A 19,394-nucleotide genomic window follows, 5' to 3' on the forward strand; every position below is an offset into this window, starting at 1 on the left:
CCAGCTGCAGTCTCAGGAGTCTCAGGAGTCACAGGACGCTCGCAGAGTTAATTGCATATGAGAGAACGAGTGAGCTGATGATGAACCGCACAAAACTTCCCCCCGAAAAACCTGCACGACGCTGGCACAGTAATGGGCGTCCTATCACTTTTCAATTACTGAATTACAAGGGGTCGGTAATGAAGGATTAGAAAAAGGTGTTTACTTCTGGAAAGTCATGAACGAGGAAAAGTTTATAGACGCCACAGGGAACGGCCTTAATCACAACAGTCAACAATGTGCTGTGTTTTAATGTTGTTTTGCTTTAAATTTCCCTTTTTCGATGTTTGTTGTTTAATATTATCTATGATGATTGAAAGGTACGTTTTAAAATTATAGTTATTACATGTTTCAAAGATTGGCTGAACAATACATTATTTATATTTAAAGGCCATCTCTTGTTAAAAATTACAAAAGTACACTTTATATAGTTATTACTTGTTTTTTTGAGCAGCTCTTTGTTCATGTGTTCAGCCCAAAGGCACAAAGGTAGTTCCCCCCCGTAAATGAACAGCAGACACCTCTGTATTGTTTTTTATTATTATTATTTATACACAAAAAACTATATAGCTTAAATTTCATGTGGTCCTTTGCTCCAAACTGATGCCAAAGGCTGTTTCTACCCTCAAAAAACATGTTTTAATGCTTTTGTACGTTTTTTATATGAATATTTTGGATTGGGTTACAATCTATTGAAGATCTTTTTTCAATAGCTTTTATATGACATCACTTTAAAACAATGCCAAACTGTGCTGCCGCCATGAACAAACAGGACACACGTCTTTGAATTATTATTGTTTGAAAAAAGGTAGATTTTGTAGCTCTGGCTGTTCAAGTGCTGGGAAAGTCTAATGTAAAAATCCTCTGTCACTGTGACAATAACTTCTCCCTGGTACAGGCCACCTTGAGCACAACGTGGACAGAATGGAGGATGTGATGTGGACTGAAGCCAAGGACTCGCAGCAGTGTTTTACATGAACTTCAGTGAACCACAGAGGAGCCGACGACAGACGGAAGGTAAACACACATTAAACATTTTGACGTCGCAATGTCAAAAGCAAACTGCAGGAGTTTTTTTAAGAGGTTTGATTCAGCTAGCTTTATTATGGCACTTTGTACATTGTCACATTACAAACTCAACATTCTGGGTTTTAAATTCATACAACACATAAAAACATTGCATGTTTTCAACAAACATTAGGGATCTGGAATCTGCTTTATTATTATTTTTTAATCACATGTATGTGGGAGTGAATTTATCCAAAATGTTACCAACGTGTACAGATCACATCAATTTTGTTATCACTCAGTATTTCCCGTGTTAAAGGGGCAAATACACATTTTTCCACATGTTTTACTCATGAATCCTACTCTAAATCTGGTTGTTAACAAATCCCGTCAAGTAATTACTGACCAGTAAGAGGTTGCATACTGCAGCCAAATGATTAGCTATGTCCAAAGTACGGCCCATGAGCCAATCACAGCCCTCAGGTCAGATTTTGTACGGCCCGCAGCTTCTGTTTTGTTTTATTTATGAGCAGAGACGGATTGGGACATAAAATCAGCCTTGGTCATGTTTAGTCCCTGTAGCTCATCTGGTAAAGAGTTGTTCTATCTCCTATTATGCTTGACAGATGTGAAAGAAAGGCAGGGTATTTTTAATTTGTTCAGTCCTGCTTGGCTAAAATTTACGAAGCCCCCGAAGTGAAATGAGAAAAAAAAAAATTGAAATCTCGAGTTTCAAAGTCGAAATCTCGAGTTTCCCAAAAAAATTTTTTTTTTTTTTTTTTTTTTTTTCATGTCACTTCGGGGGCTACGTTTAAATGTAGTTACATTGTCATTAAAACATGTTAATTGTGATAATGAAAATAAAATGATTATAAAACTGCATTTGTATGTAACTTTTACTGTTAAAGGTCTGAAAGAACCATTGGGCCCTGAAATCTAAACATTAAAAAATTTGGACATCCCTGACCTTTGGCTTTACGCTCCGCATCCAAGAGCCACATTTGATTTGTGTAAACGTGACAGAGTCCAAGGTAGAGTATGCGCACCTAGTCTAATATAATAAAATTAAACTTCATTTCCAGGTGATAAACTCTGAAAATACTGTTATTTACCTAAATTATACACACTGGACTGTTGTTACAAGTGATGGGCGATTAAAGTCAAATTCAAAAGTTGTCATTGCAGTAAAGAACTCCTGCTGCTTCTGTTTTTGATTTAACTTAATGTGACTGAAAAGGAAGATGGTTGTTTTCCACATGTTACCAGATCATTTAACAATAAGTCAAGACACTATTTTGCATTACTTGATCTCTAAAGTAGTATTTTTTTGCCAGATTGTCATTTTTGTATTAAATTCTTTATGAAATCAGAAACTAGCTTCATCATTTGCTCAGTGAGTCAAACTGAACAACAAAAGAAAGGTTATCGATGAGCCAGCATACGTTTCTGCTCGATAAATGTAACCAGCTGTTTGCAGATCCTCGACAACACAAATCCCTCAAACAAAATACATTTAGTACCCAACTACGTCTGTCTACAAAATGTGCAAGGAAACTGTACAAAACCATTCTTGTGTTTGTAAAAGTTGCATTACATCCATGTTTTACACACAGGACTGAAGGTAAACAGGTTGCATTGAAGTGCTACGACATCTTTCGTTGGCACACGAGGATGAACATTTACAATATTTACATCTGAGATTAAATAAACAGTTGCCATGCGTTTCCTTGAAAACAGCTGTGTAGAAAATGAAATGCTCACATTCCATTTGGAGATCTGTATTTTTTACTTTTGTCAATGTGTTGAAATTAATGGTGTAAGCTAAAAAAAACAAAGTTTTGAACAGCATTCCCTTAAATTCTTACACTGTAACACGAGTAACAAGTATCTGCGACTGGCTTCATGGTTAAATAAACCCAGAGAACATGCTACAAAATGTACTCCGACAGGAGTCACAGTAAAGCTTAGTGACTGAGTAAATCCTGTGAGAGGATCCCACACCTGACACTCATGAGCAATGCAGCTGTGAGGGTGTGAGGAATAAAAGGGTTCCTGTCTTTGAAGGCTAATAAATTCAAAGTAAATCCCCACCAAAAAATTACATGAGACAGAAAAAAGGAGCAAGAAGAGCCGTCCACAAAACCCCAGCGTATGTCTTCCTCTGACATCATCCTCTCTTGTTTTGTTGCAGGACTGAGTTGAGCTGTAAAAGTTCTTCTGGAAGATTCTGAGAGGAAGGTTTTTAAGTTTAGGTTCGAACCCAGCCGACGGGCACCCAGAAGGATTCTCGCTCCAGCCTTTCCAAAATACCTCGAAGTTCTGCACAGGCACTGGCAGAGTCCTCTTTGATCAGGACCCGGTCCACCAGGTGTCCGTACTGCTGATCGATCTGAACAGCAGACTGACGCATCTCCTGTAAGTCCTCATCCTGTGCCCAAAATAAAAGACGATTATACGAGTTGTGCTTTACAGAGGCGTAGATGAACTGGGTTATAGTTTTCTCAAACCTTTTAAAGGAGAGCCACTTTATAAAGCTAACAAACCATATTACAAAAACATCTTTTACTGCCATTTCTGTAACACCTTATATTATTTAGAATAGGTTAACCAGCTTTTGGTTTGATAAATTAGTTCAATCTTTGGTAAAAGGCTTAAAAATATTCTGAAAATGAATTTGGCAAACGAAGTCGATCTTCTGTGGGTCCAGACCTCGTCTGTGGGGATGACTGTTCAGCCAAACGACCAGCTGCTTCATTCAAGTTGTAAATAACAGCTTGGATGTTGTGCAGTTGCTGAACGTGTCCGAGACAACTGTGACAAATCACACCTCCAGTGTGCCAGTTTTAACACATTATGCACAACTGTCACATATTAATGTTTCTTTATACAATGGAATGGCAATTAATAAGTTTATTCTTGCTTTGGTACAACTGATGCAGTCCTGTTACTGATCTGTTCTTTATACGTTTATTCAACTATTTTGTCCATCCAATTTGTATTTAAAGTAGCAAAGATCTCAAAAAAAGCTCAATGTCATAATTAATCAGATGATTTATTACTGGTCCTGGGTTGAATTAATTTTAGCTAGATGTACCTCATAATCTGCCAACTCAAAACTATCTCCTCGTCATTATGTTGTGATTGAACTTCATTTAACTGCTACTTTTGTGAACGTGCAATAATCCAAGATGCACCATAGGTTTATTAAAACAAAAGATGCTTTCTAAGTTGCATTCAGAGGTCAGAGAAAACAGGACTCACTGTAATCCGACCATGGTCTCCCCCTCCTGGTGAGGTGGCAGCGCTGCGGCGGCGTCTGCTCTCAGGAACACGAGGTTTGACGAATATCACATAAGGCTTGAACTCTGCTGTCCGCAGCCTCTTCAGGGCCTGGAGATATGATGATGATGATGATGATGATGATGAAGTTACACAGAACAATGTTGTTATAGTCATCTGGATGTATATCATGTAAATTGGCCTCAGTGGTTGCTCTGACTCTTACCTCAGGCTGCACATCCACGATACACATCTTATTTTTGGCCTGAACAGAGCGTATGGCCTCTATACTGGTGCCATACTGGTTCTCCTTGTATTCTCCATGCTCTATAAACCTGAGACGCAAAAAAATTAGAAAAAAAGATTTGAACAAACAGAACAAGGTGTTCAATTTCACATGCAGCTTATCGACCACTTGGCTCTACATCAAGTTTTCTTTTTAACTTCAGGAAACATTTTCCAGGACTACACCCAAAAACAAATCATTCATTTATAGACAATGTACGTGAATGTGATGTAAACGTACTTGTTGTTCAGAACGTCCGTATCAAACTGCGGTTTCATAACAAAATGGTACTCTACTCCTTCCTTCTCTTGAGGTTTCTTGGGCCTGGTGGTGTCTGTGGGAACACACGAATATCATGGAATCACATTTTTAATTACTTTACAGGTGAACTACATATAAATGAATGGTGAGGAGAGTTACTCACGCGGTACAGCAACTGCATAACGATGTGGGTTTTCAGCAATAACTCGCTGCTTCAGTTCATTGATTCGTGCTCCAAGAGAACCTTAGAAAGCAGATTGTGTATTTTGTTACCATGCAAATACTATGATGGCATGTCTTCAATATGTTGTAATAGAAGCTTTAATCCACTAGATGTCACCATCATCACAGAAGAACATTTGTGCCTTTCAGCGGCTCAGTCTTACCAATCAGAACCACCAGACGAGGCCTCTCGTTGGACCTTTGCTGGTATCGCGACACCTCCTCGTACGTCAGAAACTCAGAGTCTAGAGGATCAGAACCCTCTCCTGATGATCCTTGCCTGTCCTTACGACTCAGACGGAAACTTCTCCGTAAACCGGCTACAGCAGGTCAGAGGTCAGAGAGAAAAAAGAAACAGAAGACAAAAAGGTCATGGGTTAGACGTCATACAGTAAGCCATAAACTCAATCACAAAAGATTATGCAACACATGAGTACACTTCTTCACTTCCATGATGCAGGTGTGGTCAATTTATTATGCATTTTTAGTGCAAGTCAACAAACTTAAAAAAAAAATATCGAGACAGCCCATTCATAATCGTGCATTAACAATGTTTGTAAACAGCACATGAATGAAAACAGCTCACTCTTATTTCAAGTGTTAACAGTTGCTGGTGTGAGATATCGGCTGGATTTTGAGCCAATTGTTTAACATGCACCAAACTAAAATGTTGGTTCACATGCAGCCGACATCTCACAATATTAAGTGTGAGATATCGGCTGAACTTTGAGCCAATTATTGAACATGCTGCAGCATAAGAAACTCACATGCATCTGGCACATTAAAAAACCCTTCAAACATACTTTCTATTCATTTTTTTAAAGAGATAGTTTTTTCAGCAGATCAAAAAACACATTTCAATGCAATCCCAAGATGGACATCGTTGTTCCAAACAAGGCATGCTGCTGTGAACGAGGCTACAGTGCTGAGGCGGGACAGACAGGACAGCCTGGTCCTGGGAAACGCTGCACCAATGGCACAGAGTGACTGGAAATGAGGGTTCTCCCATGACCAGGTCTGTCTGTATCCCCCCCACCCCTCCCTGTCAGTGGTGTGTACCTGCAGGAATGAGCCGGGGCACTGTACCTGAATAAAATTCCCAGGAAAACACCTGGCCACAGGAGGGCGCCACTGCTTTACACTTAGGAGAGACTATAACTGGCGTTAGAGCATCACACAACCCAGCCTCACGCCTCCACACAGGGTGAACGAGCAGCAAACGTGCCTGGTTGAGTGTGCAATGCGTCCAACGCAGCAGGGCCCTCATGGAGGGGGGGTGGGGTGTGGGGGCACAAGGAGGAGCAGGAGGGTGTGTTTGGGGAAAGGGGTAAGCAGTGCACTGGTCACAGCAGCAGCAGGGGCGGTTAGATGCAGTGCAGCAGGTTGAGGAGGATCCAAACACTGCTGTGTGGAGGGAAAGTGAGGGGAGGGTTTAACAGCTCCAAGCAAAAAGACTGTTTTTTTATTTAAAAAAAAAAAGAAAAGAAAAAGGTATTTTGAGTTACAGCGAGGAGATGCTGTTAGGCATTCAGCTGTGTTTAGATCACTCCTTATTCTCATCATCATCATCATCATCATCATTCCAGCAGCTCGCACGATGTGGGGGAGCAAATGAAGGTCATGTTGGGCTACAGAGTGGTGAGGGAGGGGAGGTCATTAAGAGGCTGATGAGGGGTTGAGGATGAGGGGACATGTGTGTTTCCTCCCTCCCCAATTAGAATTTACCAAGATCTGTTATTGTAACATCACGTTTCTCTCTAAATACAAAGAACTTGAATGTCTAACTGTTATCGTCAGCAGAGGGAAGTAACTATAATCACTTTGATAGTACTTCAATGTTCTATTACTCCACTATTTATTTGTCAGCTTCACTTTTGAGAGGAAGATTTTTCACAACAGAAAATAAAGTAAAAACGACACAAGACAATGAAAAATAATCAACATTAATCCAGTGATTCTGACATCACAATTTATCCTCTATATGTCTCACATTGTTCCATTTTATAATCTCGCCACAAATCAAAGATTTAAGTTTTTTTTTTAATGTCACTCGACCTTTTCCCCTCTAATATTAAACCTGTATTGATAGCAGAGAGCAGCTAAATTATTATTTCTGCTCACATACTGATGCTACAGTTGTAGTGATCATAATGATGTCGTGTACAATAATGTGCCAGTATCTTATCTTTAATTCTTCACCTACATGTTAATGCATTTAATTTTGATGTACTATTAAGAAGGCTAGACCACACAGAGTTTAATTTGTAATCGTGTTTTTTTTGCACTCTTGGTTTGTTCATTTAAAAACAAAAAGTAAAACCTTGTTTAACCACTCATTATTTTGGAAATATTTTTAGGAAAACTTGGAAAATATTAACCTGTTATAATTTTGGGATTAATTCAATACCATCCTTCACATTTTTGTATGTTCAGCTGTTTTTTTGGTTTTTTTTGCATGTTCAGCTGACAATATCATGGACTGGAGAGTTCAAGCCTTATGTGACATTCGTCAAACCTCGTGTTCCTGAGAGCAGACGTCGACGCAGCGCTGCCACCTCACCAGGAGGGGGAGACCATGGTCGGATTACAGTGAGTCCTGTTTTCTCTGAACTCTGAATGTGACTTTTGTTTTAATAAACCTATTGTGCACCTTAGCCTTTCAGTGTTTTCTACAAACAATAAGAAGTATCTTTCCTACATGTAAACGACGTCCCTTCCCCAGAATCCTCTCTGCTTTCCCTGCTGTTAACCCTTTGAAACATTCACCTTTCCTCTTATCCCTCAACCCCCAGCCCCAAATGGGTCAACACTGCAAGCAGTCTGACCGCCAGCCCAAAGCATCCAGGAAACCAGCGCACAGCCAGGCTGCAACAGGCAAAGAGCAGATAGGGAGAAGGAGGTGGAGAAAGATGTTCACGCTCTCACCTATGTACTGTCCATTGAAATAGCCCTCACAGTCACAGTCCTCTGTAGGGAGGCAAGCAGGGAAAAAAGGGGGTAAGCACAGGGTCAGAGACCTGGAAGAGTCTTTAGAGAGCGGGGCAGAAAGACTGCAGGCGCTGGAGAGGGCAGGCGGGGCCGACAGGCAGCAGGCAGGCAGACAGCAGGGAGCAGCCAAGAGATAATGAAGGAAGGTTGTAGAGAAGAGAGCAGAGGAGAGCAGAGGAGAGAGCAGAGGAGGAGCTCCATCTGGGAAGCACCCAGCTGTGAGCCAAGTCTCTGTGACCCATACACATGTAAACAAGCCTCTTGCCTCCCCAATGCTGCACAGCTGAGACAGAAAGTGCCTCAGATTCACAAACCTACAAATCCAAAATGACCACAACAAGATGAACATGGACGATATGTGATGATACACACACACACACACACACGATGGCTAGAAAAACAATTATCTTATACAACATAAACGGAATATCTCATGTTTGGGAGGGGAAAAAAAGCAGCAAAGTGAAAGTCGAGTCGAGATGACAGACTGAGGATGACACAGAACAAAAAAAGAGCTATTGTTATCTTTAACAACCTCTGCTTGGTTGAACTAGAGTCTCCGGGGAAGATGATGAGTCTGAACATCAGGTAAAACACACACACACACACACACACACCTATTATATATTCTAGTCTGGTACACTAACAGCAGGAGGAGAGGAATTAAGCTGGAAGCAGGAGAAACACACACGCGCGCACACACGCACACACTATGTGGATGTTTTTCTTTTGTATTCTGGATGAATGGTGTTTGCAGCTGCACATGTACCCACCTTTATCACATCCTTGGTCGTCTGAGTGTGTGCAATAAGGGAAGAACAAAGTAGTAGATTAATGACCAGCGCTTCTGTTTTAGATTCAAACATTTGGAGTGATGAGAAATTACAGATTATGAATATAATTTGCGTCCTGCAGTTGTCAGAATAACATCAGTGATGATAGATTGGGGGGAGAACCAACATGTAAAGGCAAATTTGAGGGAATTAATCAGAGAGTAAAATGGAGGGAGGTTGAGACAGAAGAGTCCTCACAGGCTGCTGTGTGGCAGAGCAGCGATACTGTAGCTGCCATATTGCTAAGCTCTTGTTGTCTCCCCGTGGCTCAGGTCTAATCGGATCGCCCGCAGCTTATACGCCATGAAGAGCCACCGCTTACATCAGCCCCTCACCTGTTTGTTTAAACGCCACCTCTGTCTAATATCCAGCGGGAAAGTGAGAAGTGCATTGTTGAGGCTGTTGTTGTTGTCTCGCCTGTGTGCCTGTTGCAACTCCATGTGATCTGCTTAAGCTGAACTCACTCACTGGCCAGATGGAGCAAACATGAAAGAGATTAACTCATATTTGTGATTCCTCCCTCCACTTCTGTCCTCCTCCATCTCACTCTGTCTCATGTCCGTTTTTTTATAACATGTCTTCACAGCAGCATGAAGAGGACAATCCACGAATACTAATCGAGTAAATTACCATCGAAAACAGGTCAGTAAATGACAAAACTCTGCTGCATTTATCCACTGGAGCTATTATTGTCCTGTGATGACATTAGCAGAGAAGTGACAGTGAGCGATAATGCAATGTAATTATTACTATATGATACAGAGGAAACCTGGGAGGCAGTAACTTACAAACAGGCTTTTTAGGGGATTTGGGATTCGGAAGTGTGCCCATTTTCATCCTGTAGGCCAGTCGTCTGGAGACGTGTGCAGCAGAACAAAGAGGATGAAGGCAGGAAGAGAAGCATCAGGACAGAATTACAGCGTGAGCAAAGGTTAAGCGAAACAGGTGGAAGAAAAGATTTAAACATGAAAAAAAAACATGAACATACTGTGGTTTATAATTCTGTGTATTGGTTGTTCTATGTTAAATAGTTTTGATATGTTTTTATATGCCAAGAGATCAGCAGGTTGTCACCGATCTGTGTTATTCACTGTCAACATTAAAGGTGCCATATGTAAGAATGTGGCCAAAAACGGTTACTACATTCAAATTCAAAATAACGAGGTCTTTTAGGTTTCGTTTTCTGACGTAACTGGCAACCCGCGGTTGCTCGGTGGCTGAGACTCTACTGACTGCAATGATTGGTAGACGGCGGTAGGTGGCGCCACATGCCAAAACTTGATTTCAAAACATAAACATGATTTGCAGTCTGCAAAATATTTTTTTTAATGCAAATCTTTTGTCTGTACTGTTGTTGTTGGTGAGTTCAGTTTGTTATATGAACATTATTCCTGAGTCTGTGACATATTAGGAGGATTTTATGACCAGTTGCTTTAGATTTATTACATAATGCACCTTTAACTGAACCTACGAAATGCAGCATTTAGGCGTCACAGAGCTCAGTCGCTCCTCTGACCTGCGATTGTCTCCGTGTTCCAGCTGTGGATATTAATCCAGCAGACGCTGTGGTGTTTGGCAGGGATCTCCCAGTCTGCTGTGATCATCTTACTAACAGATTATGACACTTGTGGTATCAGCATGCGCCCATTCAAGGCTGGGATTAGTTGTGGGGGCTTTTTTTTTTGTCTGCATTGCTTTGATGCTCCATCTAATCATAGTTGACCCCTCAATGTGGAACACATGAATGTGGATTTAAAAGATTACATGTCGCTGGATAAAATGAATATGTATGTTTACATCACAGAGAGCACAAACATCACCTCTCCTGGAACTGTTTGGAGGGAACGAGTCCGGCCCGCAGGTTGCTGTCCCCCACACGCTTGGCCTGCCACCACGTGTGGTCGTCCTGCGTCACCACCTGAAGGATGTCTCCTCGCTTGAAGGAAAGTCCCGCCTCTTGGCAGGGTGTGGCCTTGTCCTCTAACGGGATGTAGTCAAATAAGGCTCTCACATACACCTGGAGGTAAATGTAGAGAGTTTGGGAGGATTTACATGGAATGACATAAAAAGACAGAGAAAAGATGCTACACAACTGTAAACACTGAAGACAGTCACTCCTGCTTCATCCTACCTTGCTCTCCCTCAGTCGGTCTTCTTCTTTAATGGCAGGGATTATCTTTAGAGTGATGGAGCCCTGGGACTGGGACTATATCACAAATAGACAAAGGGGAGGGAGGATTGTGACTGCAGCCTTAATTAAAAACACTAATAAAAGACCAGATATCTTTGGCTTAAAGGCACACCATGGTGGCTAATAAGATACTTAAGGAAGGATTTACTCCCTATCATCATCTTTACAGAATATGACATGTTCTGAAAGTGCTTTGAGTCGTGTTACAGTTCAGGCTGTGCATTTAATGCTGTACACAGTAGATGGAAGAGATCGCTGTGGAATGAACAAATACAACATTTTTATTTGTCACATCTTTGTGAAACCAGTGGAAAACAGTTTTTTTTAGTGCTGATTTGATCGATACAAGGTATTTTGGTGCAGAACAAAGAGTAAACAAAAAACTGAATATAAGGACTAAGGATCAACAAAGATTATGGCAGATTCAAGTAAATCAAGTTATTTTACAAATTGCAGCAAGAACGTCACAATACAATATACAATTAAAGCTTAAATATCTGAAAAATAATAGAATATATAAATTACACTGTTGATTATATTCAGCATCAACAACTATCTTCTAGCCTAGTTGAAATAAAATCCTTCATCAAAATGCTAATTACAGGCTGAACAGTAAACATATTTAATATTTTCCTGAGAAAAATATGATAACAAAAAAAAGTACTGTGCTATAAATAAGCAGTGGTTTCCCTTCTTTTTCTGGCACATTCCTCTTCAGAGGTTGAAAACAGTGCATAAGCCCATCACTCTTTTTATAATTTACTTACCAGAGTAGGGGAGGAGATAAAATTGTCCAATAGAGTTCAGTGCGAAGGCATCAGCAAATTCTTGCTTTTCTTTCCCCAGCACGAAATGATAACAGAATTTAGACCTCTGCCATCCAAGCTCCCCTCAAGTACATCTTACAGTATTTTCCCTCAGTTTAATTAGCAGTAAATAAATCTGTACATTGTTCTATAACAAACGTCTGGTCTTACCAGTAGCTGACTGATCTCGTCAGGTCTTTTGTGGATCACAGAAACTCCGTTGACCTCCCTGAGTTCATCTCCTACATGGACCAGACCTGTGAGGACGCAACAGAAACATCAGCGACAATCGCGGTGAGATCTGCAGATCTTTCACGACTCATCAGCTCCATCTTAACACGACTACTGTTGTCAGATCCACTGATACACGCTGCTGCCTCCGTCCTCAGCTGTGATCCCCTTTGTGCTGCAGCCACAACAATGAAACCGAAGCCTGAGAGGAGCGAGATCAATAGTGTTTTCCCTCGGGAGGACGGAGAGGCACATATCAGACACAACATAATGTATGCATGATACGAGAGGCTCGGCTCTGCACAAACCTCGTCTCCACACTAACTTTTCCATCACTTGACACAGCAAGAAAACGGAGGAAGATAATGAATGATTAATGGAAACAGACACTGATTGTTTTTGACTTTCCCAGCACACATCACACACAAACACACATTATTACAGTGAGTTTACAGAGTGTGGAAGTTTAGATTAGCAGCAGCAGCAGCCACAATACTCCTCTCTGACCTCACTTTAGTGTATCACGTTTTGATTTGTGACCTCATTCATATAATTTCCCTCATTTTCACTGGCTGCAGAACAACAAATACAATCAGTCTGCTGCACAATACAGTAGTATTGATTGGATATTAACCCTCTTTTATCTTAAATATTGCCAATAATTTCACACATGGACGATCTTGAACCAGAGGGGTCAAACTGTTCAACAAAGGTGAAATCCCACTACTTATACAAAGGCAAATCTGTGACCCATCATTACATCAGCTGTGAACCCAAACTATCATAACCCCCTGAACACAAGCGATACAAAACCACAGTTACAGCAGCTGATGTAACACGGCAAATGTAAAAGTCACACATCTGAAGCCAAGAGTCTGAACCAATTCTGTGTCAGCAGCTGCTGCGACGATACGAGGATCCAAAAATACTTTATATATCTGCAGGAGACTGAAGACTGAGTCAGGTAAAGACCAAAACACACGTGAAGTAGCACAACAGAAGCCAAAGTGTCCCACTGCTGGAATGATGTGATAACATCACGTTTTTTTTGTGGTCTATAATTAACACTGATTACACACGGTGAAGTTTTCTCAAGACAGATTCTGAATCTGAAAAAAAAAACATGTAGATGTGCTGCTTTTATCCAGATTTGAATGATGCATCTTTAAGACACCTACAGAAATGAAAGGTAAAATAACAGGTGAGCTCTCATAGCGCATGCATGGTTTAAATTTTTCTGAATAGTTAATGAAAAGAGTAAATGGAAAATGATGCAGAACTTAAAACAATCTAAAAAGTCAGAAAATGTGTTCTTTGTTTGTGTAGAATTGATGCTAGTAATCATCACAGGATCTGGTTGAGTAACGACATGACAATACTTGTGTAGAAAGTACTAGGAAAGACAGGTAAAAAATAAAATGTACCACTTCGATCAGCTGCACCTCCTCTCATGATCCGAGCAACGATCACCGCCCCTGTGGCTTCATCTCGCCTGATGGTGGCGCCCTGGACACATTCAGACACATTCCTAGACTCATAGACTGAAGAAATTTAAAATGTCCCTTCCTCTTCCTCCTGTAGACTTTTATGTTTGTCAACTCACCAGAGGCTCCTTGTTCTTCACCAGCCTCACAATCTTCACAGACTCCTCCTCGATCTCATCCTCAAAGTCGTCCGGCAGTGGCGGCAGCACGGGGTCAAAGTTCTTCTGAGCCACAGTGTCGTGCACTGAGAGAACTGCCTGATGGGACAGAGAAGCAACACGCTGGTGAGAACAATACTGATATTCATTCCCTGTTCGATGAAAGAGTAAGAAAAGGAAGGAAATGATAGATGTTTGAAATCTTAGCTTTCTATTTTGAACTGTTTCATGTTTTTATCCCAAATAATACACCGCTCATTTTCTAACAGTTCTAATATATAAAAAAGTTATTCATTTCTCCAAGTGACAATGTTATGAGGCATCTTGACTGTTTACAAAATAATTCTAAATAAATCAATCAATAAATCAATCTTATTTAATCATTTCAAACCTTTGTTAGAAAAAGTTTTATTAATCTTCAGCCAACTTTAAGTTCAATCGCTCACATTATTCTTATAACCAGACCTGGTGTTCAATATTAACAGCCATAACTTACAATAAGACACAAACTAGGCGCCTTTCACGGATCCCTCACTAGAAACCAAAGCCTGATACGCTCTCTCAAGTCTTACTAACTATATGTATCAGACCTGGCATCCTGAACTGATGCCTCACTGTCACAGATGTCAGGCGTTGTCTCAGTTCTCCTCAGATCTGAACTGTCTTCAATAAAATCTTTCAACTCAACAACATCACTGGCTCCACAATCTCCACGCACAATTGTAACTTGGTAACTTTCAGCTAAACGTTCGGCTGTTTTTACCTTGAGATGTGGCGATGTCAGCAGGTGCAGCAGCTCCTTCTCCTCAGAGCTCATCGGTCCACTCTGCAGCTCCTCTGTAACCTGACAACACGCAAACACGATAAGTCCTTCCCTGACGTGAAGCCCTGCATATGTATACCAGTAATTCATGCTAGAATAAATGCATCCAGACGCACAGACAAGCACGCAGGCAAAGATAAGTAGTGAGCAGCTCCGGTCAGCAGTTTCCCCGCTGATAACTGGTGGGAGCAGCAGGATATAGAGTTTCATAAGATGAGCATCAGGATGATTCAGCACTTTGAGGACATTAAAATTCACTTTTCATACCCGCGCTGCTTCTCTATCAGATCTAACTCGTTGTGACTGACTCTGCCGGGAGTGGAGATATAATTAGGGGTGTGTGCATTGGGACGGATGAAGGAATGTGTGTGTGTGTGTCTGTGTGTGTGTGTGTGTGATCAACTCACATCCTCTGCCAGAGAGGAGGCACTGTGGAGGACAGGTGTTGGACTTTGTCTCTCATACTGTCGCAGCTTCTCATGGATCTGTGACAAATAAAAGACTGTTTTAGGAGAGGATTTCAAAAAGGAAAATGTTAAACAGAAACATTCAAAGGTAATTCATAAAATACAATAAAGTATTTTATTTTTTTGAAAGTCTTCTCTACAATATCTCAGAAATGTTGATGTGATGCATTAAAAAAACAAAAATACAACCAATTTTCTTTCATGCTTGTGATTATCAGAAAAAAGACCTTTGACTTCATAACATTTCTTTTTTTCCAAAAACAGGAAAAGCAGATGTGGAACATTAACTGACCTGACATTCAGGACAATTCTTACTACAATTAACGAAGCAGCTCATTTTAATCTCTAAACCTTATGTTGCTGCAGAGTCCGTCCAACTGACGTACTGTATGTCCATGTTTCCTGTGGTCAGGAACATAATGGACTCTACAAGGCTATGGTAGAGACATGAAACTAGACAGTTAATCAAACCCTAATGTCAGTGATGGCACTTAAGAATTAAGAGGAGAACGTCAAACCAGTGTCTTTTATGAATAACATGATTTTTGTCCTGTCCTCTCCCTCACAAGACAATCACATATAAACTTCCTCTATAAGGAAACTTTTACTACACAGGAGGAGGAATAGTAAGACTATCTCACCTTCATGAGGTATCCTAGACTTCTCTCACTGAAGACATCTTTGAGGAACACCATGTCCTCTTTGTGGTTGGCATCGGGCCGAAGCTGTGAGGTCAGAAGGGCCAGTGTTTCATGAAGCCCTACAGAGAGGAGAGAAACAACAAACAAAGATAAAAACATGTTCATTCATGGAATCTGTGTGTGCATGTGTGTGTGCGTGTGTGTGTGTGTGCAGACTCCTCTCACCTGCTCCTGCTGTGAGCACCGGCATGGCTTCTTTCATGGGTCAGTGAGGTGAAGAAGGGAAACCTGGGAGAGAAAGAGAGAAAATTAGACCCAAACACTTCCTCATGCATTCACATCGACCTTCACAGGTCATGGTGTGTTTTTGTGGCCATAAACCAATATAAAAGGCATCTAGAGACCCATACGCAGTAATTAGAGCGATACATCATCACCTTTATGTGCTCCGTGCTATAAATCCAGGCCGCGTTTTCCATTTCACAGAACAGGTACCTTATCTACAAGCATGTGGATACGTATGAGTAAGTCCGCTTGCAATATAGAGCTGTTCTATTAAGATAAACAGCCACTGCTGCTACTATTAATCACAGCCACTCTTTCACAGAGCACACTGAGGGAGCAGGGTTAGAGTGCTGAAGGGTGACTGTATTAACCAACTACTGCACGTTATATTTGAGTAATATTAAGAAATGCTCATGAATCTAGGATGCACTGCAAGAGTCATACAGCGTTTGCTGTGTTATTAAAGCGGACCTAGACCGGAAGTTCCAATTAACGCTTTACTTTAGTCTGCATTTGCGTCATTACCTTGTTTTTACGAAGCCCTGAAGGTTCTAAACAAACAGTTCAGCCACTGCCGAGAACGCTGTGTTTTATTGTAATCTCGGGCTCAGCGAGATCTCTGAAAAAACCCGGCCCAGTTACTTAAACAGCATTTCTCCTGAACAGCAGATCGTCCTGCTCTGGGCACTAGTCTGGGTACATCTGTTTGCGTACATTGAACCACAGAAGAAGAATAACGTCCGTTGTGGAGGTGTTTCACGAGCGACAGTGTCTTTTGACTCCGGGTCAAAGTCATAAAAGGGACTGTGGTGGGGAGTCGTGAAGAAGCTATTTTTAAACACTGTTAAAACAATGTTTTGATAATGAGTAGCAGTGCATCCACCGTTCCAGAGGGGGGAGCTGCACTTCTGAGAGCGGGTGTGCTGATTATGTCACTTCTGGGTATTGGCCAATCACAAGACATTTGGGAAGGCTCTACGCTGGCTGGCCAATCACAACACACTCTGTCTTCTGGGTGTGAGATTTATGTCTGAAATATCCAGGCAGTGACAGTGTCAGAAAAGACAGATTTCTATCAGCTCATTTACAGCAACTAGGAGGTTTTTGACCATATAAACAGGTTAATGTATGTAAGTAGACCTCCATAACTCACATATATGTGAGTTATGGAGGTCTACTTACATACTCCTGTTGCACATATTATGTGCAACAGGAGCTTTAATCTCCTAATCTGCCTATTTTGTGGAAGACAATAAGGCTAAGAAACAAGGCTAACAAAAACCCACTTGCAGTTGTGCAGTTGTGTGGAACTCTACTATAAAGTAGATTATACAGTTAGACTTTCTATTAGGATTGAAAAATGCTTGTGATATTTCCCTTGTGTTTATGAAAAGATAAACTTTCGAAAGAGTTGTTAAAGTAATTATTTTCGGAGAGTCTTTCAAAACCGATTAACAGATTCACTGGTGCAGAATTAATGGCTCACATTAAACTTGATCATTTTACCTAATTAAGTGAACACTATAGTGACAGATCTTTGAGTGACTGAGTCGTGTGTTTTAGCTGCACAGACTGGATTATCACGGCCCAAACTGATCAATATCCCTGTCCCTCCGTTCAATATCACTCACTTCCTCCCACTGGAAACCAAAGTCGATAACAAGGAAACCACAAACTCCATCATGTAACTTGTAAAATGCCAAAACAACACACAGAATTAGGCTTTCACTTGACCTTTGACACTGTCCACCCCGACTGATTTTTATGTGGAGCCTCTGATTGTCGTGTCAGGATTTACAGGAAACGACGGTAAATATGGGCTGGATTACTTTCGTTCTGTAAATTTTTTTTTGTTATCTGAGTGGTTTATGATGCAAGTTTTCTCTGTTTACTGTGGTGAAACATTAACAGAAATTATATTTAGCGTGTTTGGAAAAAGGGCATTGGCCCAATCACAATGGAAGTGGAGGTTTCAAACTTTCAGTCAACACCATTTATGCAAATCACAATCGATTAGATGATGAGGAGGCCACAGTAACGTTTGGATTCACATGTTATCTTTTTAAATGTTGTTCCAAATTTAAAAGGTTTCCCTGTCTTGGTTTTTGAGTTTTACGTCACAAACACTTTCAATTTTAGCAAATCCAACTCATTCCAATTGAAATCCAAAGAAAAAAAAACAACTCACCACTTCTGCACCCAGTTAACTTAATTGTGAGGTTTCATTAAAAATTAAAACTCCATATGGTTTCCAAGCACTTTTCTGGGAAAGAAATTAATTTTTAAAAAGCTGAAATAGGCAGACATCACAACCACTGATCAGAAATTATGATTCCAGGGAGAAGACAAATCAGGCCGTCCTTATCTATGGCTTTTCATTAAAATAAGATATTTCTGCCGGACAAGAAGAAGAATACTGGAAATTCACATAAACCTAAAAAATATTTTTCTATTTCTAAAATGATTTCTAAAAAACACCAACAACCCCCTCTCTTTATGGCTCACAATCAGAATATGATTAACCTCAGCAGAGACACGAGAAAGAGACGGCAACAAGCTCATGAATAATGAATAGAAATGATATTACAGTGAGAGAAAGAAGGATGAAGAGAAGTTCTCAACTCTAGGAAGAGGAAGAGGAGGAGGGAGAGGGAAGGAAGCAGTGTCTTTTTTCTCTCCTGTCAGGAGGAAAAGTAACTCTGAACAAAACACAAGAGACAGGCTTTTTATCCCCATGACTGTCAGCCAGACTTTTCTCCACATAACTATATTTTCCTCAGATGCTGACGTTCATGTCACCAACAAGCATCTCCAACAAAGAAGCTCTTTCAAAGTCTCCTCATACTGTATTTCCTCTGACAGATTCAACTAATGAGCAAATAAATAATGTGATGGCTTCTTCTGTAACGTGTGTGAATGGACAGAGTTGGCAATAGAAGTATTTTTCTTTTTTATTATTACCTTTCTTCTCTACATACACACATATAGGTTCTCCAAAAGTGATTACTTCACAGAATAAATTTTGAAGTCTCAGTTTGAGTTGCTGATGACTTAAAGCCTCAATTTCATTCATAACTTGCCCAGAATTTTGCCCATTTCACTTTTTCAGTATTATTTTACAGATGCAAAAATGCAAAAACAGTTACAGTGCTTAACAAATGTATTAGACCACCACTCAAAGTTACCCTCACAGCATTGATAATTATCAAAATAATTTTTTCTATGTTTCCTTAATGGTTAAAACAACAGTTTGCAGAAGCTCTTTAGCCAAAATGATATTTAAAGGTGCCATATGTAAGATTGTGGCCAAAAACGGTTACTACATTCAAATTCAAAATACAGAGGTCTTTTAACTTTCGTTTTCTGACGTAACTGGCAACCGTGGTTGCTCG

General features: G+C 40.5%; 1 protein-coding gene across 1 annotated transcript; it reads right to left on the reverse strand.

The window, feature by feature from the left end:
- Nucleotides 1-3,138: 3,138 nt before the first annotated feature.
- mpp3a (MAGUK p55 scaffold protein 3a) lies at nt 3,139-15,979 on the reverse strand (the record flags this gene model as incomplete). The annotated part of the gene is made up of 19 exons (XM_083896010.1): nt 3,139-3,475; nt 4,309-4,437; nt 4,553-4,661; nt 4,853-4,946; nt 5,037-5,117; nt 5,260-5,415; nt 6,182-6,247; nt 8,021-8,062; nt 8,857-8,877; nt 9,705-9,769; nt 10,737-10,933; nt 11,048-11,122; nt 12,085-12,170; nt 13,569-13,650; nt 13,748-13,885; nt 14,550-14,630; nt 15,017-15,094; nt 15,718-15,836; nt 15,943-15,979. 19 exons carry the CDS (start codon nt 15,977-15,979, stop codon nt 3,296-3,298), a joined length of 1,836 nt encoding a protein of 611 aa, XP_083752136.1. The 3' UTR covers nt 3,139-3,295.
- Between the last annotated feature and the right edge of the window lie 3,415 nt (nt 15,980-19,394).

This window comes from Microchirus variegatus (genome assembly GCF_963457635.1).
Source record: "Microchirus variegatus genome assembly, chromosome: 10".
NCBI classification, from domain to species: domain Eukaryota; kingdom Metazoa; phylum Chordata; class Actinopteri; order Pleuronectiformes; family Soleidae; genus Microchirus; species Microchirus variegatus.